General features: G+C 38.2%; 1 protein-coding gene across 3 annotated transcripts in view; it reads left to right on the top strand.

Moving 5' to 3' along the window:
• LYST (lysosomal trafficking regulator) overlaps nt 1-26469 on the top strand; it is a 96739-nt gene that overhangs the window by 14745 nt on the left and 55525 nt on the right. For all 3 annotated transcript variants that reach the window (XM_056342888.1, XM_056342887.1, XM_056342889.1), the window contains exons 2-8: nt 11541-11625; nt 12910-13108; nt 15450-15540; nt 18328-20410; nt 22028-23060; nt 24700-24861; nt 25508-25664. In XM_056342888.1, coding sequence (XP_056198863.1) covers nt 12917-13108; nt 15450-15540; nt 18328-20410; nt 22028-23060; nt 24700-24861; nt 25508-25664 — 3718 coding nt within the window. In that variant the 5' untranslated portion in view covers nt 11541-11625; nt 12910-12916. The remainder of the gene's footprint in view (nt 1-11540; nt 11626-12909; nt 13109-15449; nt 15541-18327; nt 20411-22027; nt 23061-24699; nt 24862-25507; nt 25665-26469) is intronic.

The raw sequence follows: 26469 nt of genomic DNA, 5'->3' as shown, positions 1-26469 counted from the left end.
TGAAACTTTGTGTGCTACCCAAGGTGTGTATTTATCTTTCTATTACTTGCATCTTTCAATTTTAAGGGGAGATTTGAGTCACTGAAGAGTGTGTAGTTTCATTCCAGTTTCAATTAACAAAAGATCAAAGGAAAGCAGAATTTCCTTTAAGTGTCTGGATATATAGATTAAATGCTGTGTTGGGCCTTTTTAACTCCAGAAGGTACTTCTAATTAATCTAGACCTATTTTTAGAAGCCTAAATTACTTTAGTTACAGAGTCAGTTTGATTATTGGAGTCCTGCTAAATCCTTAGCATTTGCAGAAAAAAGGTATCATATGATGTTTGGTTACTGAACGTATGTAGCCTTCATCTGGCACACTTCATTCGTCTCCCCAGCTGTCTCTCAGCAGTGTAAAATCTTGTTTGTGTGTGCATGTGTGATAAGATCCCTAAACTATAGGTGCTTTAAACGTAAAGTTTGTTATTTTTTGCATTGTGGGTGGATTTAGGGGTTTCTCCAGTGGTTCACGATTTTTTTTTTTAGTATCTGCCTACCTAGTAATAGGTATACTGGGAAACTTCATATTCTTAGTCATTATTATTATGTATTAAATATATATGAAATTAAGTGTAATTATTGATTATAGTTTCTCTGTTGGAGTCCATACTGCTTGACTAATTTCAAGTCCTGTTTAAACTTCACAAATGAAATAAAAATGCTAGCTGTTACTTGCATCCCTCCTGGAGAAAAGCTACCTGAAGTGAGATGTTACGTGAGTCATTTTGCTTGTAGTTTGCTTGATGGTTGACTGGGTCTTCTGGGGCCAGTTCAGTGCAAGAGGGGTCAGTGCAGCTGGAACAAATTGCCCCTCTGCAGAAAAGCCTGGGAGAAATACAGGGTCTGCTTCCCTAAAGCAACCAAATCCGTTGGCACTTTGTGAAGAAGCTGGCAGACAGCTTAACAGGAATAACAGAGTATGAAACTCTCAGATATTTAAGTAAAAAAAAATTAATACCACCTTCAGAATTGCTACCTGCTGTCTTGTCTGCATCTGAGTACTATAGAAAATATGGACTTCACTGACCAGTTTTAAAGCTCCAGAAGCAGAATTAGTCTTCTGCCCATTAATGAGCTCTTCTTCCCTCTGATCATTGATCTTCCCCTCTTATTTATTTGCTCTTAGTGGGTACTTTCGACACGATGCCAAAATTTGTCTCAAGCATTTTGCTTTCTTGTTTTAATCATCTACTAAGCTTTCAGTTTCAGGAATATCCCTTCAGCCAGAGTGCTTCAAGATACTGCTCAACATTTTTTTTACCTCTTCTATTTCTCCTGAGTATTGGGTACAGTCTTATAAATTACAGAAAGATTTGTATGGCCCTCCAGATTGTGATTTGAGTGGTATATTTGTTGTTTAAAATAATCTCCAAGTAGATGTAGTGTGGTCACAACTACAATGTTTTTCCTGGTTGTACTGGAGACCACGCGATCTGCCATACTGCAGATTAATGTAAGAGGGTTTTCACAAAGTCTGCCTGGTCTGGTCTGTGTAGGGTCGCTACTGGAGAGACCCTGAACTTCTGATTTACTTTCTGTAGTAGACTGCTTCTGTTGTTTTACTCCACAAAGTCTGTGGAGATTTAGTCATTGTTTATTACTGTGTAGCCATGGCTGTTGAGGCTTGCTTTGTAGTCTGTTTGTGGGGATAAGTATGGAACTTAAAGCATGGAAGAAGACACTTAGGACTATTACTGGTATATATTTTAATTTGGCAAAGAACTTGTTAGCACTGAGTAGTGCTTGGAACAGGTCTCGTGTGGGAGCTATGCCATTTCAACCTTTTCACTGCTGAATTTCTTTTGAAGAACAATTTACCGGTCTCTTTCATAGCTTATTTTCTGCATAGATTCTGCCTTGTGGTAGAATATTTGTCAGTTCCTTTCTGTAGTACCATGTGTTTCTTAAGGTGGTGTCCTCTGGCACTTTAGATAAGATCTGGAACAGATCCTTGTCTTCAGCTCTGCTAACAAAGCCTGTCTCTAGCATTTTTTTTCTTGGTGTTGGTAACAGCTTTGTATTATTCAGTGCATTTTAGCCAGTTTCCGTGATAGCAAGCTATCTGTTTCGAGCACGGTTAATTTTGCAGTGATTATCTTTGAAGCCCACAGCTTTCCCTGCACCTGTTCTAAGGAATCTTTACTCTCTATGCCTGCCATGCACTGGTCTGCAATATGCAAATGTTAAATGAACTGGAACGGATTTAATGTGGCTAATAACTGTATTGTAGTTGCTGACTTTGGATAGTGTAAAACCACAAGCTAAGCATGAACTTGAGTATAGCACATGTACAGGGTTAATGCATTACTTGAGTGTAGGTGGTTGGTTGAGAGCCTGTCTTTTATTAGTGCTGTACTTTTTATCTTGTAGATGAATCATCTCTCATCTTTGAACTTGATTTCAGGCTCAACAAGAATGCATTCCCAGGTGTTTCATGTTGTTTGACTAAATAAAATTCCATGTTAAGTCACGAAGCTGTTCCAAAGGACATGTGTGATATGCAGCTGGCCTGTGGGATTCCTTGCCATTAACACTGTCTCAGTGATGCTTCATCCAGACTCAAAAGGAGGAAACTGTTGATATCTGCTAACTTGTGAGGGGGATACAGACCTTCAGAGTTCAAGGCAGAACCTCATAATTTGCTAAATTTTAGCAAGAACAACTTCTTTAGCATTGATCGCTTTATCTTTGTTGCCATGTTCTTAAAGAAGCACACATTTGGTATTGCATTGCTCTGTTCCATTGCGACAGCTCGCATTGGTCATTATCAGAGAGTGCTTCTTAAAACTTCGCACTAAAGACTCCAAAAAATCGTGATCTAATAATTTTTTCCAAATAAGGGTCAGATATATTAATTGGGTATTTTTATGTGGAAAATATGCAATGACATAAAAGTAAAATATTCAGCTGGCAGAAAAATAGCACATCTTATTTTCCTTTCCCCTTTTGTACATGATGGTACATGTTATCGAAGTTTTTGATACTGTGTTGTATGAGTAGATAGTTGGCCTTTACTTCTAGTCCCCAAGGTAATAGTACTTTCCAACAAGTAAATATCAAGCGCAAATAGGGTTTGCTCGTGCTATATGTATTAAATCTAACAAATTCACTTTTTAAGCATTCTGATATTACAGCATTGTAATGAACTCTACTTGTAAAAGCCCTGTCATGAATAAAACAGGTAGTACAAGTCAGGTTTTTTGCAAGTAGACTTCAAAATGAAGAACAAGTCATGATGTGAATACTTCACAATCAACTAGGGCAAGAAGTTGTAGTTTAGCTTAAATGTTGATTAAATACTGTTTGTGTTTCACTGCTGTGAATGTTTCAGTAGCTTATGGTGCACCAAAAGCTGTATCAAAAGTCACTGAATTGACTTTAATGAGACATTTTTAAAAATTACTCTCCTGACAAAGCAAACCAATTCACTAAGTTAAGCAAAGCTGTTGTACAGGATTATGCTAGGGATTTCATGTAAGGCATGGAAAGCTGTTGTCTATGTTCCACAAGGTATTACATTGAGCATTAGTTGTTCTCACACCACATTTGAAAGTGGAACTAGGGTGAGGGGGTGATGTTAACCCTCTCAATCTCTAAAGCTTGCTAGGTTTGAGCAGTGTGTAGTTTGGCCTCTACCGTACTCTTGTACAGGTGCTGCTGCGTGTTCTCTCCCTGATTTGTGAGGCCCTGGTAAGCTGGGGCTGTTGCTGAAATCGTAAGTTTTGCTACTACCTTTGTCATGATGGGTGTCAGAAGTAGAATATTCATTATAATCATGATGTTTATGGTTTTAACATTTGGAGTTAGACCTCTAAAATATCATACAAAGTGCAACTTTTATTTGTAGATCTCTGGTACATTGCATGTATGTGGAAAAGTGCAGTTAGTTTGCATCTGAGCCAGCTTCCTTTTGGGGTACTCAGATGCTGCATCACTCGCTCTTTTCTTGCCAGGTTATCTCTTCTTGTTTTGGTAGTCCCTGTTTGGTCAACATTTTTAATGCAGTTTATTATATATTAATGTTGTTCTTGCCTTGGTGTCTGGTCACCTGTGTGTTGCTGCTAGTTGATTTTTTTTTAGTCAGTAGCAGTTTCTAATAAACTTGCTGTTTTGAGTTGATAGTCTCCATTGTCACTGTAGGACAAGCTTATACTCTTCAGGGCTGTTAGTAGATTTTCTGTTTAAGGGACTGACATCTGTCCGATACAGACTAATGAAATGACAAGTATCCAGTAGAAATACTAAGGATGTATTCATCAGACTTCATTTAATGGAAGTAATGTCCTAAGATTACACCTTGGAGACTGTTGAACAGGAAAACTGAATTGTGGGTAAATGGGATTATTTTTTTTAGTTGTATAACAAATTAACATATATATACAATATTCTTGTTTACATACATTTGAGTTGGGCTTCTATCATTCAGAGCTGCTGTTACCAAGAATTGTGCTACAGGAAAGTGAGATTCTAGAAATGGGCATGTTGGGGAGAGCAGACTTAAACACTTATGGGCCAGAATATATCATGGGAACCACATTAAACTCTAGCAAATACATTTTAAGTTACCTTTGAAAAAATGCACTTGCCAAACTAGGCAAGGGTAGTCTGGAACAGACTGTGTCCAAAGAAATTACCGATTAATTTCATTTCTTTAACTTTCAGAATTGCTGAGGCCTGAAAATACTGTGGCAAATGACAATTTGGGGGTAAGGAAGGGTTTGGGGTTTTTCTTCACTTACCTCACATTTGGTGTGGTGTACCACAGGTCTGGGTCTCCCTCAGAAGAATGACATCTCTGAAACTGTTTCTGAGAGGTTGACCTGCCTGTATGTGTAGTGCTACTTTGTATCTCTAGGTGCCTGTAGCCTTGGGTGTATTTGCTAATTATAGCTTTGACTTGTTTATATATATATATATATGATAGGTATTTTGGACAGTGCCTGTTTCTTTAATGTGGCCAAATCTAGCATGGCATTTGTCTGATCTTGTTTGCTTTTTTCCTTGGTATTCCTATTCTACAAACAGGAATGGTTAGTTTAGCCATCCATGTCGCAGTGTTTCTTGACCATACACAATATGAAAATGAGTATTTTTATTTAAGGACTACTTTTTCAGAAAGCACAGATATAATTCCTTAAAATACTTTTTTCAATGTAAGATACAATGCTTTCACATCCACTTACAGGTAGAAATTTTCTGCTTCTCAGGTTCATAGATTAAATTTTGTTTTAATACCTAGGCAGCAGAACATAATTAGACTACATGCTTTATAGGAGGCTTAAGATACCTGCCAGAATCAGGACTTCCAGACTTCAGGTATTGCAAGGCAAGCATCCCATGTAGGTGAGGTGAGTTAAATATACGTTTGATTTTACACAAGTAGTATTAGTAAGATTATATGCACGTAAATACAGTTGCATATAGAGCAACACCATTGCTATGAAGGTCTCAACACACTTTTCAGTGTTCATGAAAATAATACTTTTTTACCATATTGTGAACTTGACACACTTTTCCCTGGTTAATTAAAAGGATAGTGCATGTGTTATCCAAAAGTGCTAAGTGTTTTTATTTTTAACTTTATTCGGGGAGAGAGCCTCTGAATAACTTGTTTGGAAATTATACTGATCTAATGGATTACACAGAAGACTAAAAGCTGGTTATTGAACTCCTTGAGGAAATAAAGGACTTTGTCAGAAGTAGAACTGTGCCAAGAAAATTGATATCTACCCACAGTCTTATGATAAACTCTGTACGTTTTACAGAGGTTGCTTTTCAAGTGCAACCCAATGGCTGGAGCAACACTACCTCAGTATGTTTTAATAGGTTGTCTGCTTCTGTAACTCTGAATAGTTAATAAATAGTAGCAAAGGACAGCAGAAAGTGTTTGAAAATGTATGTTAGGAGGTCTTCTGCAGAGCTCGAGTGTTGTCTCAAGTATGCCTGTTTTTAGAATGAGCAGAACCTGAAGTGTCTTGGTTTTGCTCTTGTTTGCTCATGGTTTTGACTATCAGAGTTGTTGGACGGTTAGCAAATGTTCACTGCCTTTTAGAAGCTACACTTTTGACTGATTGCCTTGCATTGGTAAAACAAGGCATCAAAGTGTCTCAAGCTTTCTGCTGATGCTCTGCTTGAATTTCAGGTTCCTGTTTTCTTAAAGGCTTGTGTGTGGCTCCTGGCGTGTAACCTATTTTGGCAATGTCAGCTGGGTATTTGTTTCTAGCCTGTTTGAAGTTTTGAATGATATCAAAAGGACAGAAAAGCAAGAATGCAGATTTTTGGCAATGCGTTAGTTTGAGGCTTTACTTGCATATCACCACAAGTACAGACCTCAAGGCAGCACTGCAGGATATGTTCCAGTTTTGTTCCAGGCCATGCTGGATACATTTTTCTCTATCGCACTCTGTCATGCTCTGCTTTCTTTCCTTCTCCAGCTTGCAAAGGGGAATTAACTGTAGTATTCCCTTAGCTTTATTGTTAACACATTTCTTTAAACAGAAGGCACTCAAATTTGGTGTCTGCTACCAACATAAACTTAATTTCTTAAATAAACCTGGCAATCTGTGCTACAATTGCAAAAGCCTGTTATGGCCTGTCTTAGTGTTAATAACATGCCAGTGCTCTTCATTATCCCTGTTGTCCTCTGCTAACAGAAGCTTGAGCTTAAACTGAAAGTTTTAACTCCAAAGTAAATTTGATTAATATCATTATATCAACAATTATTTTAATGTTAAAATCATTGAGGAGGTCACAAGCATGTTCTCCAGAACATAAATGTTAAGTAAAAGTGATGAGGCTGGGTTAAGTATTTGCTAAATGGCATGAATACATTTGTACCATTTATTGGCCAGTGGTGACTCGGATTTCCATATACTTTATTCTAGAGAATGGGTAAAAGGGCTACAAGTTCTGAACTGGAGGCCAGGAATAACTGGATTGTACAGTGGCTTACAGAAACTATGGTTTTTTCGAAGTGTTAATACCTAGTAAAAATGCAGCTTCATTGTATTCTGTACTCAAAAGGACTTGCAGTCATGCCATGCTTAATCAGTGTTTGTCTCTTAGAAACAGAAAATAAATAAATTAACAGCTTCCTGTAGCTCTGTTCTCTACTCCTCTTTGCATGATCTGTAAAATACCTTTTTGTAAGTTTATTTTTCTTATGAGACTGGCTATCATTCCTTTAGTGGAGTAAGATACTCGTACAACCTGGTGGACAAGATGGCTTTTATTGAAGGTGACAGTGAGTAGCAGGTGGCTCCTAGGTGCCATGTGTACGTTCTTAGGTACGTTATTGCTTTGTTTTGCTCAGTCAGTCAAGCCTGACTATGCAGCTGTATGAACAGCACCCAGCAGTATGTTCATTTTAGACTGGTATAACTATTTACTGATGAGCCATTTGAAGAAATTTATTGACATGTACTTCACAACAAATAGAGGTGATTGAAGTAGTTTTGGTTTTGCTAGTACTATAAAATTAACATTTTAACAACTTTTTTTTAAAAAAAGGCTGTGGGGAGGCAGGTTTATTAGAGCACTAATTTGGGCTGCTCTGTGGAGACCACTACCACTCTCCTTTATTTTTGCTGTAGCACAACAGTTACTGAAAGTAATAATTTAAATCAGTATTATGGTATTTTTACTTCATTTGGCTTAATACTGTATTTTATTACAATGCTGCTGTAGTAATTTAGTAATTACTACTTCTTACTGTATTATTGGAGATTCCAGGCCTTTCTGGACAATGCATTGCTGAAAAGATAACCAAGTAAAAGGCCCGGTTCACTCCCATCTGTATACAGAATACTAGCTCAACCCTAAGCTTTTGTTGCATTTTCTTCATTCCCCAATGTCAATGATAATACTTGGTAATCATTAGCACTATATAAAGTTAGTTTATTCATGACTCACTATTCGAGACTGCTAAATTTGTCTTATTTTTAAGTTCCATCCTTTAAATTATATAAAGAATGATTTTGGCATTTTCTTTTAAAGGCTTAAAGTCCACTGAAGTAAGTACAAGGCGCTCCTGTACTTCAGGATGCTCAGCTGGTGGTCAACTTAGTAGAAATGGAGAGAAGTTCGGAGAAAATAAGAGTTACAAATGCAGGAAATAGATTTATACTACAACAGCAAATAAATAAGTCCCTTGAGAGCTTGTGTAGAAAGGGGCCAGAGGGCGGATGTGATACAGGTTGAATTATGAGGATGATGGAAAGATGGGAATGAAGAGGGCGGATTAGACGTGAATGTCAGATCATTCACGGTTAAGTGATATTTTCTTAAAAAAAAGCTTGTGGGTTTTTTCCTTTTAGAAATAAATATTATTTGTAGGGATAGGTTTTTTTGTAAAATGTGATAATCATATACTTGTAGTGTGAAATGAAATTTAAGAGTATGATTTGTTAAAAAAAATTTTTAGGGCTAGCTATGTGAAGCCCTGACACATTGTGTATTCCACAGCTGTTGGTGTCCTGTTGGGACTGTACGCAGCAGTGGTAAACTGAGATTCTGGTGGGTTTTTTTCTGCTCTTTTATGGCTTCGTTCATATGTGATGTTTTAGGTTTTGGGCTTTTTCCTTGTTGAGGTGACCTGTCTGAAGAGAGCTGAAGGTACTCTTAATTTACTACAGGTGTTTTGTGTAGCATCTGCTTCCATATTACCAGGCACCACAGCAGTTAAAGATGTGTCACTTGAAACAAAAGAAAAATTCTGCAGTAGAGTAGTTCCAACTTAAAGCAAATTGGCTGGCATACATTCTTGGAGTGAGATGAAATGCTGTGCTGTGTAGGGTGTAGTATTGACGTACCACAATCTACAACGGAAGGGTGACAAGCAAGCTGAAACCTTAGAGGTGGGGGGTGGGTTTTTGTAAAAGCAGGGCATTTGCTTTGTTACAGCCTCAGCAGGGCAAGTCCTTATCGTTAACTTGAGTTCTTCTTGAAAATGCAATGTGCTTTTAGGTTCTCGGATCACTTGTCAGGAAACAAATATCACATATACAGCTTTTTTGGACACTTCCTAAGTATTTCTCAGTTATCCTTGTATTGTTGTTCTTTGTCTCTAGCTTCAAGATGGGATGAATAAGGAGGTTATCTGAAACTGTTTCCAAAGACATTTGTGCTGTCAGTATGTTTTAGAACTTAATTGCAGAAAAAGTAGGTACAACTGAAAAAAGCAGCTAGCACTTGTTGGAACAAGGCCTTCTAAAATAAGTGTTTCATTATCTAGCATGGTATCACTTTACATTTTTTTCTGCACTGTAGAATTGAGAGCATTTTAATTCCTTACCTATTAAATATTTAATTCTTGCATTAAGAAGACATGCTTGATGTCTTTTTGCATTAGCATCCACAAAACAGTACTTCATGGTACCACTGACGTTGCAAATTAGCTTGTTTGCTGCATGTGGTAATAGGTGTTAAATCCATGTAACTGCAAGCAACGCAGGAAACCTGGAGGCTGAAGTTTCAGATGGAAGGGCAGTAAACAGTGATGAACAGCAGATTGTTACATCTTCTAGTGGTCTGGTAGAACTGCAAACCCACTAGGTGCCAAAGCTATTCAGTTGGAACGAATTTTGAATGTTAGCCTTATCGGTAAGTTGGGTTTCTGTAAGGCTGTGGATGAGTTGTGTTGTTCCCAAGCATTCAAAGCGGGGGCAATTATTAGGAGCTTGCCTGGGGAGCCTACAGTGTTTCTCTCCTTCCTTAAGGAGGTCGTTCATGTCATGGTTGTGCTCATTGCAATTTAAATTTAAAGTTGAAGTTTTTATTTACTTGCCACTAGAGAATACAAAAATAATGAATGTAATCTTTTTCTTCTTTCTCTTTCCTGTCCCCATTTCTCCCCCCCCCCTTAACTGTGGGTATAATATGTGTTTTCTGAGTGGTGACCTAGACCTCTGTAGTTGAATGTTTTTGAGGCAGTTCTTGGTAACCACCCTTTGCATTCCCATTGATAGCAAATGATTTTTTGTCTCTTGACCACGTCTAGAGAATGAGGTTTTAATGTTTAGACGACCTTGCAACTGGAGCACCCCAGTTCGTGAATGCTTTAGTAAACATGGTTTGCACAGTTCATCTCTGTGTATGCCTGATGTGTCAGTGGATGTAACTTTTCAGAATTTTAGGGCTTTGTTAGAAACTGGACTCAGTTAAAATGTGCTTAGTGTCATAGAACACAAGTATTTTAACACTTCAAAAAAACCAAAGTTGGCAAAGGAAGACTAGTAAGTCCTGTTACCATTGAATGGCTAAGTAATTAGCACTTGAAGATTGAAAATGGTAGCAAGAAATGCTGAGAGGTTGTAGAAATAACCATTGCCTCTGCAATTATTGCTCTCTCTTACAGGAAACAGCAGAGAAAGTATTCAGCCAGTCAGATAAAAACATACATTAGAATTTAAAGCATATTTAAGGAGCTTTTCAATCTTGTTTAAGTAAATGAGTCTTTCAGGAGAATTTAAATAGCTTTTTCCTGTTTGTAGGTTTGATACACTCTAAAGATGTGAGGGGAAATGTAATAACTAGAAACCTGAAGTTTTAAAATAAAACAATTACTAAACCTTTTGGCAGTTTAGCTTCAAGCAAGGAATATGGGATGCTGAGGCTTTATGGATGCATACTCTCAATAGCAATAATTTTCCCTGAATTGTTACAGAATCTTCTTGCCCTTTGTGCAGTGCACATGAAGACAGGGCTGGTGTATATTGCTTTGTTTTTCACTTTTTTGCTGAAGCATGTGTTAGGGGTAACTGTCTTAGTATTTCTGCCCATTCTGGAACAACTTGGGAGATTGCTTTTCCCCAATATGATCTTAATCTTTTCTTCACACCTAATTACAGTTATAACGGGTAGTTTAAAGTATTTATCTTAGGGGGGGAAAAAAGCAGTGCCTGTTCCGATCCTCTGTTAGGATCGGAGGGGGTTAGAGGGGTAGGGAAGAAGTAGTAACTCTTAAATTGCTTTAGTAGACTGTACCAAGCAGATACAATGCTGTTCCTCTCTGATATTACTAATTACATCTTCCCCAGCGCTTAATGTATTAAAGAGCATTTATCTGTCAGGACAAAATAGAAGGACAGTTTAAAATGCATCTATGTCAGCACCTGACTGCATAATTCAATTTCTCATACTACCCATCACTTGTACCTAGAGCTGCAAGTGCTTCAAGTATTATGTATCAGGTAGTCATCACTAAAATTCGTACTGTTTCTAGAGAGAAATGTTTAAACTTGCATGACTAGCTCATTTTACATTTTAAAAACTATTTAACTTTATTATGTTAACTTCCCTTATATGCACCAATTATTTTCTCTGTAATGGAATTTGTTGTGCACAATCATAAGCTAAAAGCGCAAACTAGAGCTTTACAGCTCAAAACCACCCCCAAACCCAAGGATTCCTTAGAAACTTTAAATAGCTATCATAAAATGAGTTGTAAAACCAAAATAAATTGTCTATTTGTAATTATGTGTTTTTCTCTTTTTAAAAACAGGTGATCCAAGGGTGATATTTCCAGCATATATTTGCTTTTTCTTCTAGATAGAGGATAAATGTGTTAAGTTGAAAAAGTAATTCTGGTAAGAATTTTCCTGTTACTTCTGCGGTGAATGTAATTATAAGTATTCAGTCTTGCCGCTAAAAGGAGTTTTCTGTGCCATTAGTGCTAGTGAACTTGCTCTTCCTTACAAGATTTTATATTTTACCTAATAACTGCATGTGTTTCTTGATCAAGCAGTATTAATCCACCCGTTATATTTAAATGTTATATCGGAAGCTATTTGGCTCTCTTTTTGCATGTTCTGTGCTTAGATATGATGAAAATATTTGACTTCTGAGCATTTTGCTTCAGCTGTTCATACAGAAATAAAAGGAATTAAATATGCCACAGTATGCATTAAGTGGATTTTATTTGGATTAAATGTTCTTGTTTCTATAGCAGCCATTACAGATTTTTGGTTTTGTTTTGCTTTCCTCAGTGATCCTCTTGAGTTTTCTACAGCTGAGTCTTGCGTTTCTTGTCTCGTTTGATTTAAAAGTTGTTTTAAATGTTTCAACGTGTACTAGTGCTGAGCAATGGAAGAATTCTGTGGCACAAGGGAAAACAGAAGTAATTTTTAGAAGATAAAGCAAATAGATGAAGTGTGTGAGTGCCTTGTGTGCATTATCTGAAGTAAAATCAATCAGTTTGAGAATCAGTACCGATGCTTTTGGTATTTTCTCCTGAACATGTGTACTAGAAGTATATCTTGAATTCAGTGCTACAGCGTACTTAGTGCCATCCTCTCGGTTTTGCTTGAAGGAAAACACAGTGATAGCTGGTAAATCTAAAGCATTGTATTTCTGAAACTCCCACATTTATCTTAACTCATTATTTTTTTCCTTTTTTCCCCTTGAAACAGTCTGCATATTGTTAGAATACATAACGTGGTAAAAGGTGTAATGTGTTCAAATAAACTATTAAAGAACACTTCCTGTATAATGCTGCGTAAGAGCGGCCTGTTTTCCCCTTGTGCTTCAGCTGAAGAAGCAGGTGAAGGTTGAAACTTGCATTCAGGTTACAAAGGAAAGCTTCAACAGTTGTTGGCTTTCATTTATGCAGTGGGAGGGAATGCTGTGTGTCATGGGCTTTTACCTGACAGATTTATAAAATGAGTTTTTGGGGTTGTGAGCTGTTAGCTAAAGTTTCACTGAAATTCTCTAAGCTCATCCTTCCCATTCCCTTGCACCCTGCATTGATACATGGATCCCTCAGTCCATGCTTTGGAGGTGTATGATACAGGGAAGGAATGCTCCTCTCTTCCCCTAGTCTTTTTTTCCATAAGGAATGTATTTTCTGACGGATTTAATTTCTGTACTTACAGCTCAGACATGAGCAGTGCCAGTAACTCACTGGCACGGGAATTCTTGACTGATGTCAACAGACTGTGCAATGCAGTGGTACAGAGGGCAGAGGCCAAGGAAGATGAAGAAGAAGAAACTCATATGGCAGCACTGGGACAATACTTGGTTCAAGGCCGTGGGTTTATTTTACTTACCACACTGAACTCTACTATTGATCAGGTAATAGTTTTTTTTCTTACTTGGTTATAATTTTTGTATTGAGTTTTGACTGTGGGGATCTGTCTGGCTCCTGTTCTTCTTGGTGCTGGTTTTCTTGCCTTTTCGTGGTAGAGTGTATTACTTAACTGTGAAGACTAGAAATTCAAAAGGATGTGTTGCAGTTGCATTCTGTCCTTCAGCAAAAACAGAAAAATAGCTAATCATAAACCTGTTTGCCAGTTGATATTGATGGTTGTTGAACTTCTGACAAGGTAAGGCGTGTATGAAGATGAAGCATGGTAGCTGGGTGGAAAGAGGCAGTAGGTTAGAATTTTCAAAAGAAATGAGTGTTTGCAGAACCTCCAGCACAAACTGACAGTTCTGAGTTTGGGAAAGGTCCTCCAGGTTTAAGGCAATAAAATAAAATACGCACCCTTTTATTTTGAGTCATGAGATATGTTTTTATTCCTTAACTTGTTCTTGAACATAATAAGAAATTTGTAACTTTAGCTTGAGAGAAAGAGAGATCAAGAGATCACTTCAGGTGATCAGTTTACACTATTTTTTACATAAAGTCTAGCATGCACTCCTGTAGCTGCATATGTCCATTTTCTTCTCTTCTTTCTCTTTCTCCTCTCCGACACTACTGGATATGTACTAACCAACAGGTAGGATGGGATGCACGTTAGGTCTTTGTGCTTTGAAACTACAAATCCCAGTGTTTAAAAATAATGAGCCAAGTCAAACCTGGTTGAGTTTATTCAGCCCTTGTCCTGAGTGGGGTGAGCTGTTAATGTTGGTGAAATTCATCCTGGATGTTTGCTTTTCCTTAACGAGGTGACTTGTGCTAAGACTCTAGTCAGGTCTGCTGGCTTGGTTTTGGATTCCAGGAGGTGCACTGGCTAAACAGTAAATCCACAAGACTGCAATTATATGTAGTAGGTAAGAAGAATCCTTACTGCTTCTACAGCTGTGGGTTTTTTTAGGTGTCGCATGAGTTCTGCATAGTTGCTGTTAATGGAGGCTTCAGAACTAGAGCAGCTGGAAAAACAGCTGGTGCTCATGTCAGAAGAGAATGGGGGAGTCCATGTGCCTCTTCCAACAAAACCCTACTTCTGAAGTAGAAGAAAAAAGCTTGTAGCCTTCCTCATGCAACATCACAAATCAGCAATTATTTTCTAAGGAAATAGTGTTTTTTTTAAGAAGGTAGGGGAACAGGAATTTGATTGCTGAGAGTCAAATTCTGGAAGTATACCACTGAAATTCAAAAAATTGATATTTTACTTTTACCATTCTTATTGTGCTTTGAATGCCATATTCCTCATTCTCAGCAAGAGTAATTAGGAATGTGAATACCTTCAGTAGCAGAAGAGAATTCAGGGAATGACTTTGAAAGAGCTTAGTTTTCAGGTCTAACTGTATTGTATCAATAGCTCTAGGGTTTTTTAAATGCCATTTAAATTAGAAGTCTCATCAGACAAATATTAACTATTTAGTGTATGGCTATCTATATATAAAACTGAATATATTTGTGTTATATATAACCATTTAAATTGCTTATCTCAATGCATTTTAATTGCTACCATAAATTTTTGCAGAAGGATGTTGCTTCAGCTGCATATCCCTGAATGATGATAACTAACAAAATGCTCAAGTCAGCTTTTTGTGTTTGAAAATTCTTGATCTTTAGGACTGAAACAGTTCTGATAGTGCTGTCCATAGCACACATAAGGGAATTGTGTTTGAATTCTGTGCCTTCTGCTGTTCCTCTCTGCATTGTATTTCTTACATGTACGAGTCTTAGAATATCAATAGGAGTGAGGCATTTTTTTAGTGGTTTTTTTGTGTGTGTTTTTTAAGAGTAACCTTCCCTCTTTCCTCCCATATAACTTCACTTCTCTAATGTGAGTTGATAACATCAATTAATAAATGTAATCTTTTTTCATTTGCTTAAGGGTATCCCTTTGGAAAAAGTAGAAAACTTCCCATAAAGTGTGTTGAAGTTACGTTTTTGCAACGCAGAAGTTTCAGACTTGTCTTGGGCTCCATGTTGGCATTGTTTAACTAAACATGTTCCTTGCTTCTGACTTTTCTGGTTTTGTTCATTGGGTGAGGAATTCCTTTAAGAGTGATTGGATGAGCTTTGTATAGAAACAATTGCAGAGGTGTAATAAATATCTTAGATGCTTTCTGATTGGCTCTAGTTAATGATTATAGATAGCACTCTTTGCAGTTAGGTCACTTTTTCAGCACATAAAACAGCAGGAGGGCATAGGGAACTGCATGTTGAATAGGCTTGCAAAATAAAGGTCAATCTATTTTAGAAGTACAAAATGTTTTGTCTTTTGTGTTCTGCACATAGGAGCTGACATGTCGGGAAGAACTTCTCACCCTCCTCCTGTCACTTCTGCCATTGGTGTGGAAAATCCCTGTTCAAGAAGAAAAAGCAATAGGTATGTTTTAACACTTACAGTGTTAAGGACCTAAAAAGTGGTTTATGTATTACCACAGAGCCTAGGAATCCCTTCTAAAGAGTGGCAGTTAATTGTAGTATGTAACCCTCTTAACATAGAATGGAGATGTGGGTTCTGCAGAGAATTTAAACTGAAATACCAATGTTCTGTCAGCGTATGAGGAAGATCAAAACTGTACAGAGAAGGTAAAGTCTTTTGGTCTTTGTGAAAGGCAAAGCTCGCATTACTCTGCACCTGAACTTGATGGTGGTGAGACTTTTTTCAGATGATTTTGGGGGGAAAAGATATTTCAAAGAGTATGTGATAATTTAGCTAATGTGAAGTGTTTCATGATGAGTAGAAGGGGAAAACATACAGATTCTTCTTAAAAACAAAGTGATAACATGCTGACACTAGAGACACAATGGGACAGACTTTTTCTTCTGAAATTGAAGAAACAGGAAGTGGAGAACAAGCTTAAAGCCAACAACAGAGTATGAAAGAAGTGCAATGTTACTAGGGAGGCAGGCCCTGAAAAATAGAATAATACTGGATGATCAGCACTAGGCTGCGTTCCTTAGAACATACGACGTTCTGTGTCAAACTGATGTGCCAATTGAGGAATCAAATCACAAGGGTTCAACTGCCAAAGAGTCAGTTTAAAGTGAATTAAAGTGAAAGATGATACAAAATAAACTGTTCAGTACAAGAAGTGAACAGGAAATGGGAGCGATTTTTCCTTTGTTTCTTTGTTGGAGTTTGTTTTGTTTTGGGCTCTTGCATTTGTCTGATGCGTTCTTTTCCTTATTAGAGGATAAAATAAATAGGATGAAGTTACCTCTGTTTGAGAGGGTTCCTAAGGATTCTTACCTGAAGTTCTCCCAACGTTGTTTTTCTATTTTAAACCCCTGCAAATTGAAGGATTTTTTTAATGTTTGTAGACTGGGAGTATCTTTAAGTGCCAGTTTCATAGCACTCTTCTCTAACAAACTTCCCTGCATGCTCAGTTGCATCGTTCTTTCATGCTCCTGGAAGCATGATTGAATTGAAGGAGTGATTTGGTTATCTTATGAGAGCTTAGTGACTTTTCCAGGGTTAGTTTAAAATACTGTTGTATAAATAGGTTTTAAGACGTTCTGGGTTTGCTCTCTACATAATGTACAGTGTCTGCTTCTCCAAATTCCCTCTCATAGTGTCGGTGCAGTAAACATGATGTAGCCAGTTGTGCACTAAGAACTTTTTTCTTTTTTTGGGCTGACACAAATCCACCTGTATTAGGCAGCTTTTTTCATTCCCTGCAGGAAATACCCTTTGGTTGATGAAGTACTCCTGGTTAATTTCCTGCTTCCAAAGCAGGTGATGTTTCCTTCAGCATCACAATTATGACTTCATGGAACAGCAAGGCACAGTCCATGCTTGCACATGGAAGAATCTTTTCTTTCAGTTTGATTAATATTTGTGGCCATTGTGTAGGCTTTTAGGGTTTTGTATGGGGTGGGGGCTGTTATTGTTAACTATAAAATTTTTCGAAATACTGAACTTACTGGATGGTAGATACTTGCAGTTGTTTTACGCTAGGTGTTTTACTGCCCAAAGCATCCAGATACAGTTCTGTCACTGCTTAAAAATGATGATGGATTTAATCCAAGAACATAAAGAGTTCAGCTGCTTGCTTTCTCAACAACGTGATCTGAGTTTACAGGTACAAATGAACCAGTAGTACCTGCATTTTATTCCTCAAAATCTTCTTGCTGATTCAGTCAGATTTCAATTTTATATTTGCTATTTTATACTGTGTATTTGAAAGTGTTTTTTTGGCTTGGCTTTTGTGGGAATATTCAGCACCCTAAACATTATTCCTTTCCATCTCCCTCTTGCCCCTGAATATTTTAAAATTCATTACTTCTGTTTCTGCCTTTTGTGTTGGGAACAATTAATGCTGTTAATTAATGTTAAAGGCAGAGGTCTGTATACTTGAAGGTCTGCACTGTTTCTAAGCAGAGAAATTTTTTTTTTCTATCAGAACTAGTACGCTAACAATTCATGCATTCTAAGAGGACTGTGAGTTAATGCCCCCAGATCCTGTAGCAGCTGAGTTGCAAAAAGTGGCCAAGTTGAAAGACCACCTTTCCTCCCCTTAGAGTTTTTTATTTTCACTTGTTGTGGGATAGGGCTGTTTGGCAGTACTTATAGTGAGACTTTGAATATATCAAATGGTATATACAAAGTAAATATTGCTTAGAGTAAGTGTCTAAAAGTGCTTCCATAGCCAAGTAATAGAGGAGATCTCAGCTGGTATCCTGCTGATTCATAGTTTACTTTTGTATTAGTCTGTCTTAAGTTATCCAAATTTAAATTGAATGTAACTGGAGGCTTGTGGCTATATTGTTCGTTTATATCCCATCTGTAACAATCCAAAAGGCTTTCAGACTAAGCTTTCTTACCATTGCTTACCAAAAGAGTCCTTTCATCTACCTTGATACCATCATTTCTTAAGAGAATGGAAAAGCTGTGCCTAAAAAAAACTTATAGGAAACTTTCTAGCACATTCTTGTCTAACCCTAGTTAGAAAATGAGCTAATCTGTCTAGGCGTTGAAAATAGCCAGTATGGTTCCTAAATGTGAATTGTTGCTGGCTTTTTTTAATACTGAAAATATCGGGCATAGGTATATGCAAAACCATGACCTATTAAGATATGAATGTTTCATATTTTTAAGCTGGAAGTATTAAACTGTAAATATTCCTGAATATTCTTTTAATGTTCCTTTGTTATTCTGTTTCAACAGATTTTAATATACCCTTTACAGTAGACATATGTCTGACCAAAGAGAATAATTCAAGTTCTGTGAAATCTACTCAGGAAAAACTAGGCTTAGATGGAAGCACTCGTTCACCTCTTCAGACTTCTGTAAAACTAAATGCTCGATCTCGAAAAAGTGGACGTCTGCGCAAAACCACCCATCGTTACTCTGTGCGAGATGCAAGGCGATCTCAGCTGTCCACTTCAGATTCAGAAGGCAATTCTGATGACAAGACTACTGTAGTAACAAAACACAGACGCTCCCAGTTACTGCAGCCTTTTTTAACACATCCAGTTAGGGGCAGCTACCTTGTAGGGAGAAGTGATTGCCTACCTGCAGAAGCGGTACCAAATTCTAATTTTGATGCCCCAAATCCAGAAAGTTCCAGCAAAAATATTCCAGCACATGAGCTAAACCCAGGGATTCTGAATGAGCCAGTTGCAGGAACTGCTGAGAGCAACATGGATAACTCTCCTTTTGACTTATGCCGTGTCTTACTGTCTCTCCTAGAGAAAGTATGCAAATTTGACATTATGCTGAATCACAGTTCTGCTCTTTCAGCTAGCGTGGTGCCCACTTTGACAGAGTTCTTGGCAGGATTTGGAGACTGTTGCAGTGTTAGTAACACAGAAAATGAAGTAGTTTCTGCAGGGTGGACAGAAGAACCTGTGGCTCTGATCCAAAGGATGCTCTTTCGAACAGTGCTGCATCTCATGTCTTTAGACATTAGCAATACAGAAACAATGCCTGACAATTTACGAAGAAACTTAACAGACTTACTCAAAGCAGCAGTAAAAATCAGAACTTGCTTGGGAAAGCAACCCGATCCTTTTGCTGCAGGATACAAGAAAACACTACAGCAGCCAGTTCAGGATGACTATGTATTTTCTAGGTATCATCACAGAGCCTTGCTTCTACCTGAGGTCATAGAAGGGGTCTTGCAGATTTTGATCTGCTGCCTACAGAGTGCAGCCTCCAATCCGTTCTACTTTAGCCAAGCTATAGATCTGGTTCATGAGTTCATACAGCATCAGGGCTTTAAGCTGTTTGAAGTTACAGTGCTTCAGATGGAATGGCTCTGTATGAAGAATGAGGGAGTAACGGGGGAAGCCTCAGAGCATCTGAAAGCCCTAATCAACAGCATCATGAAAATAATCAGCACTGTCAAAAAAGTGAAATCAGAGCAGCTTCATCAATCAATGTGTACGAGAAAGCGGCACAGACGGTGTGAGTACTCTCACTTCATGCATCACCACAGAGATCTCTCTGGGCTGTCTGTATCTACTTTTAAAAACCAGGGTTCCAAAAACCCCTTTGAAACTGCTGATGGAGAAATTCATTATCCTGACAGATGCTGTTGCATTGCTGTTTGTGCACACCAGTGTTTGCACTTGTTGCAGCAAGTTTCTCTGAGCAATACCTGTGTTCAGATTCTCTCGGGTGTACATAATGTAGGAATATGTTGTTGTATGGATCCGAAGTCTGTGATTGTCCCGTTGCTTCATGCCTCCAAGTTACCAATATTAAAAAGCTTTCAACAGCACATACTGAACATCCTTAACAAGTTTATATTGGATCAGCTGGGTGGAGCAGAAGTTTCTCCAAAAATTATACAGGCGTCCTGCAATATATGTACTGTAGACTGTGATCAACTTGCTCAGCTGGAAGATGCCTTGCAGGGCAGCACTAGTGACACTGGTCTTGCATCTAGTTCCTCTTGCAGAGTTCAGGGAATTCTGCCTAGCACTGGATCTGAAGATATGTTGTTGAGATGGCATGCACTGGAGGCTTATCAGGACATTGTTTTTGAAGAAGACAAAGTACGCGGCATGCAGATTGCAACCCATATTTGCCACTTAATTCAAAAGGGAAATGCAGTTGTCCAATGGAAACTATATAACTGTATTTATAATCCTGTGCTTCAGAGAGGTGTTGAGCTAGCTTGCCATGCTCAACAACTTGGACAAACTACAGCTGATAAACACACACGTAGTTACCATAGCCAGTATTTGCCTTCTGAAGTACTTCAGATTTATTTGCAGACGCTCCCTGTGTTGCTTAAATCCAGGTTGGTTGATTTTCTGTTTTTTAATGGAAAACATGCTAATAACATGGAGAGCTTTTTAGATTTGTTACTGATCAGAACAGTTTTATTTGGGCTGTAGGGCAGCACTTGGATATCGCAGGGGTGGCAAAAAGGTAAATGCTTGAATAACGTAAGATGTAATCCTAGATTCATAAACCCCAGAAAGTGAGGGCTCTCTACTGATGGATTAGGCCTTTAACAAACCAAAATGTGTAGAAACAAATAAAAATCTTTGTACAATGTGACATGCTCTTTGCCTCTTGATTCCTCATGCTAAAGTCAGTCAGGAATGTTGTACGGATTGACATGTCACTGTTCTGTGGGGATAGTTTCCTGATTTGTTTCCCTTTCCCTTCTAGAATGGTCTTCTTAGAAACCAGCCACCTTTCAAAAATAAGGCTTGAGAGGTTTACTTGCTTAAGTTTCTTAATGTTACTTGTGTAAGTTTCCTAATTTACAAAATCCTGTTCATTTAATCATAGGGTTTTTTTTTAAAAGGAAACAAATGTACAAACATTCTTCCAAGGCATGAAATGGAAAATTTTCTATTTATTAGTGAATTGATGAAATAGTTGTGTAATACAATATATATTCAAAGCTTATTCAAAATATGAATGTGTCCTTTTGTGCAAGAAAGGTTCTGATCTTTTCTGTTGGAGTCCTGATGAACGGAAGTGAATTTATTAGGGTTATCTGGGGCAATTGTAAAGAATAGATCAGTATTCCAGGTCATGCAAACGATAGTCTTAATATTTTTAACTCTTACCCTAACCTAAACTGTATTAGGAACCATTAATTTTTGAAAGTGCACTGAATGGCAAAGAGGCAGGAGAAATAAGATTGAGGTTTAAAAAAGGGCAAGCTAGCCTATTTCCTTCTGACTTAAAGATGGGAATATACAAGTAAATGATTCATTTGATTCTAGAGTGTGTAACTCGGTTAAACTAAAAATCTGACCCTGTAGGAAGGAGATGGGAGGGTAAGGAAGGTGAATGTCTATAAGCAAATATCGTGCACCAAGACGCTTACAAATCCTTACCCCAAATTCTATATGAACTCAGTGTAATACTTGGAGTAGAAAGGAGGGGAAGACATACCTGGAAACAAATACACTGAAAGGTTTTTTAACATTGGACATCCTACTGTAACAATTGCATAAGAAGTTGTGCTTGGAAAGTTTTCCTGAATTCTGTCTTGAAATACATTGTCCATGTAATAATAGACATAGCTAGTAAAAAGTCTTAAAACTTCAAGTTTATTTGAGAAGGAATCTCTGCTTTCTGGTGAAATGACAGGACTGAATGTCATACATCATTGATCTAAATTTTAGAGGTAAATCAATATTTCCTGTATTGCATCTTACAAAAAATTGAATTTTCTACTACCAGATGGATGATGCTTACTTGGGATTCTAGAATACAGCAGACAAGTTCCTCTTCTCTAATTTACAGTTTACACTAATTCATAGAGATTACTGTAAACATGAACGGTCCTTGGTGTTGCTCAGGTGTGTAGAACAGGGTTATTTTTGGATGTGTAATCTGAACTACATGAATTTGTGACTAATTTATAAGGTAACTTATATGCTTTCTCTTGCAGGGTAATTAGAGACTTATTTCTGAGTTGTAATGGAGTGAATCAAATGACTGAGTTAAATTACTTAGATGCTTTAAGAAGCCATTCTTTAAAAGTGTTAGAGACTTTGATACTCTGCCTTGGTGATCAGCAGAAAGACCAAGCAATGCCAGAACTGGAAGGCCTGAACAGTGAACCAAAGGAGTCTACGTCTGACTTGCCTGCTTCTCTTTGTAGCCAGCATGCCGTTTCAGAAGTTCCTCAAAGCCTAAGCAAGTTTTATGCTGGCTTGAAAGAGGCTTACCCAAAAAAGAAAAAGTTTGTGTGCCAAGACATACATGTCAACACAATAAACCTATTCCTCTGTGTTGCTTTTTTATGTGTAAGTAAAGAAGCAGATGGTGATCTGGATTCAGCTAATGACTCTGAAGATACATCAGGATATGACAGCACAGCCAGTGAGCCATTAGGCCACAAATTGCCCTATCTGTCACTGGAGAGCCTTACTTTGCCCTCTCTGGAACATATTCACAGGGCTGCAGATATTTGGTCCATGTGTCGTTGCATCTATTTGTATAGTTCAGTTTTCCAGAGACAGTTCCATAGACTAGGAGGCTTTGAAGCATGCCACAGATTACTAATTCTGATAATTGAGAAACTTGCAAAAAATAAGGAAAAGGAGCAAGAAAAGAGGGAAAGAGTATTGAGTGAAAGCAGAAGTTCATATGGGAGTCCTCATGGTGAGCTTCTCAACAAGGATGATGGGACTCTTCAGTTGGCTAAAAGAAGGGAGGTGCCACAATCGGAGCTTGATAGTGCTGACAGTCTTGCTGGTGCAGAACAGCTGGTGCCTGAATGTGTCTCCTGTGACAGCACTTTGAGTAGGGAACATGCTTCAGTTACTTCGGTTGCCAGTCTTGAAGGGCTAAAGGCTACTGTAGGAGAAGAGACTGAGTGGGCACTTCAAGGTATCAGACTCCTAGAAGCTCTGCTGACCATCTGTCTACACAGTGCAAGCACCATGCAGCAGAAGATGGAAGTGGAGATGTTTCATCAGGTACTGTGCAACTTCCCTTAGCTTACTTTACTCATATTTGTTACATACAGTATTATTTTAACAGTAATTTAGTCAAAAGTAGTTCTTTTTAGGGATGAAAAATAAGCTTGTGCTCTTATGGTACCATATTTTTTGTGAAGTACTGAAAGCGTACAGTTAAATGATGTGCTCGGTAGCCAGGGTAGCGGTCAGCAGGCACGAAAGAATCAGTGTGGCTGGATGAACAAACTGGCAGTTGCTATTTCTGGGGAGGCGTTTTCCCATGTGTCAACTCGTCACTTTTTGTGTTTGGTAAGATGCTGGTAAGGATACTGTACCCCTCTGCTTGTTCTCAAGGTGATCTTTGTTCTCTGCTCTTTTGGGTTGGATCCCTGTTCATGCCAATTCCCTACTTCTTGGGGGCTGGGAGAGAGCCTCCCAGAGTAGCAGATCAATCTAGGCCAGATGAGATTTTATTTTTTTCCTTGTTTACTTTTTTGAATTGTATTTCTGGTTTATTTTTGATATATTTCTTATGGTTTGGGCCAGCGCTGACAATATGGCTAAGGGTTGAACTCAACATCAAATGCTGTTTTCTGAATTAGTGTATCTTGAATCCCAGGGAAGGCTGTGATCGTGGCAGATGAAGATTCTGTTTTTCTGCATAAAATTCCCCTAGCAGAGGAAAAGGATGGTTTCCTCTGACTACAAAGGCAGTAGTAGATGTTAACAACTATGAATTGCTGGCTGACAGTACCTGTTTTTGTGTTGGGTTTTTTTTTTCTGGTCAGTTATGGCCTGCTTTTTCTGTTGTGTTTTTTCCCCTGTGTAGTCTGCTTGTCCAGCCTCACATATTCCAGAGGGTTTCTGAGCTGGTAGGTTTGGAGCAATAGGAGAGTCTTTGGGTTTTTTGAAATAGTATTCAGTGGAGATTGTGTATAGCAGAGGAACACTGAAAGCTGCATAGGCAAGGTGTGAGTGTTAGACATAGTTACTTAAATACTGCATTTTTGATGATTGTTCTGAGTGGAGCGTGGTGCCTGAGAAAGAGGAATACTAGAGGGCACTGGTACTGAAAGGACACCTGCAAAAACTATTACTTAAACCTTAAAGGTGAAGTAATTCAATGTTCCACAAAAAGCTGTTAATTTAACGAAGACACCTTCACTGTGCTTTAATGTTTTAATTGCTTTCTTGACTTTTACTTGACAGTTTGTTACAAAAGCAGGAAGTATTAGGTACAGGAGAGAACTGGAAATTGGGGTTCTGTCTGGGCCACTTGCTATTTTTGTGAACTTGGACATGTTACCCTCTGTCTTGTTAACTCCTAATGTTGTGGTGTGGTTTGGATGCACTGTGTTCTTGAACCTGTTTCAGAAATGTTTGTTTTTGAAACAGTGCTTTTGCTTGGAATGCTTGAGAAACAGCATGTTGCCAGATTTTTTTAGTGTGCAGTTTGCTTAACCAACTAAATCTCTTGTCATGACAAACACGATAAATCTTTCTTATTGCAAGAAACTAGATGAAATGTGATGGCTTTAGTTGAGAAGTCAGATTAGTGTAGTTGGAAGAGGAAGTTCTTAAATGAAAGTACTAGACCATTTCTGTTAGCCAAAGCAGAACAACATGAATCAAAATGTTTGTCTTCCCCAAACCACAGAACACCTGCGTGGATGATATCTTACTTCAAATAAGAGAGCAACTTGCTCAATCAAAAGTGATAGAAACGGACTTGGCAAAGCCTTTGTTTGATTCACTGCTTCGTGTTGCGTTGGGCACTTTTTCTGCTGATCTGGATCATTCTGAAGAAAAAACTGAAAAGGTATGAAACACCAACACAGTAGTCTAATTCTGAATACAGCAAGGTGTCCTCAGTCAGGTTTATGTTGTTTGGTTGCTCTGGCAGTTGAAGATTAATTCTCTTGATTCTCCTATCTAAGAATGTAAGTTTAATGCTGGTTACTGATACAGTCCCCACATGTACTTCTCAGAGATGAGTCATACCCCAGAAAGGAGCAAGCTGTGTTATGCTTCATGGACATACCTGAAACTTAATGTTCTCTTCACTCTTTCATCCCACAGCACTGTGACAAATTCTTAAAGGGAGAGCTTCAAACAGGGATGTTGACTGACCTTAGTGGCTGCACACATCTTGGTTTTTGAGCAAAAGTCAAGGTGCATGTTTATAGTGATAGTGATTTTTGGAAACAGTTATTCTTAATGCATTGGCCACCTGCTTATCAGAGCTTTGGTCAGGTAGTTGGCAAGAACAATCCATCTTTGCCAAATCATTTTTTTTTTTTTCTGTAAGAAAGAAGTGTTCTTAAAAAATATATCAAGTGTTTTTGAAAGCATGTGATTAATCTATTCCTTTTACCATTGGGCTTGGAGAAAACAGGCATCTGGAAATTTCTAAATTAGTTGCTTTTCTGACTAAAGATGGTAAACTTGCCTGATGTCTTATACAGATCCACTATGCTGAAAAGGAGCCTGTGTCACAACCTGGAGATATTTCTGAAGAAACTGAAGAATCACAGTGCTGTAGTCTTAAACTTTTTGCTGAAGAGGAAGGATATGAAGCAGATAGTGAAAGTAACCCTGATGATAGTGAAACCAAGAATGAAGGTAAGTGTGAACTTTCTGAATATACAAAGCAGTCTTTATGACCTAGCAAAGCTTGTTCACTTGAGAAGGACAAAAGGAAAGGTGAGCATCAAAGACCTTTAACAGGTGGAAGCAGTTTAAGTCTTTTATTTCTAGTAGTGTGCAGTTACAGATGGAGAGATGATGCATATTCTTACTGAGTGTTACAGGAACTGTTTTGTCTTGGTTGTATTGATTTATGTGACTTCTGCTCTAAAGTCATGTTGTTCAAATGTATTATTGTGGTCTAGAAGCAACTTTTTCCAGAGATGCTTGTCAGTAGTTCGGAAATCAATGCTTGATTTTTTTTAAATTGAATATTATAACTGGTAAAAATGAAGTCATCTAATTACATCATAGAATACCAGGTTGGAAGGGACCTCAAGGATCATCTGGTCCAACCTTTCGTGGTAGAAGCATGGTCTAGACCAGATGGCCCAGCACCCTGTCCAACTGAAGCTGGAAATTGTCCAGTGTTGGGGATTCCACCACTTCCCCGGGGAGATTAATTCCGATGGCCAGTTGCTCTCATAGGGAAAAATTTTCCTCTTGTGTCCAATTGGAATCTCCCCAGGAGTAACTTGTACCCATTACCCCTGTCTTCTCTATGGGACTCCTTGTAAAAAGGGAGTCTTCCACCTTTGTAGCCACCCTTTAAATACTGGAACACAGGGATAAGGGCTCCCCTGAGCCGCCTTTTCTCGAGGCTGAACGAACCCCGTTCTGTCAGCCTTTCCTCTCACGGCAGGCTTCCCAGGCCTTTGGCCATCTTTGTGGCTCTTCTCTG

This window comes from Falco biarmicus, chromosome 6 (assembly GCF_023638135.1).
Source record: "Falco biarmicus isolate bFalBia1 chromosome 6, bFalBia1.pri, whole genome shotgun sequence".
Lineage (NCBI taxonomy): Eukaryota > Metazoa > Chordata > Aves > Falconiformes > Falconidae > Falco > Falco biarmicus.
This window is presented reverse-complemented; position numbering and strand designations above follow the sequence as displayed.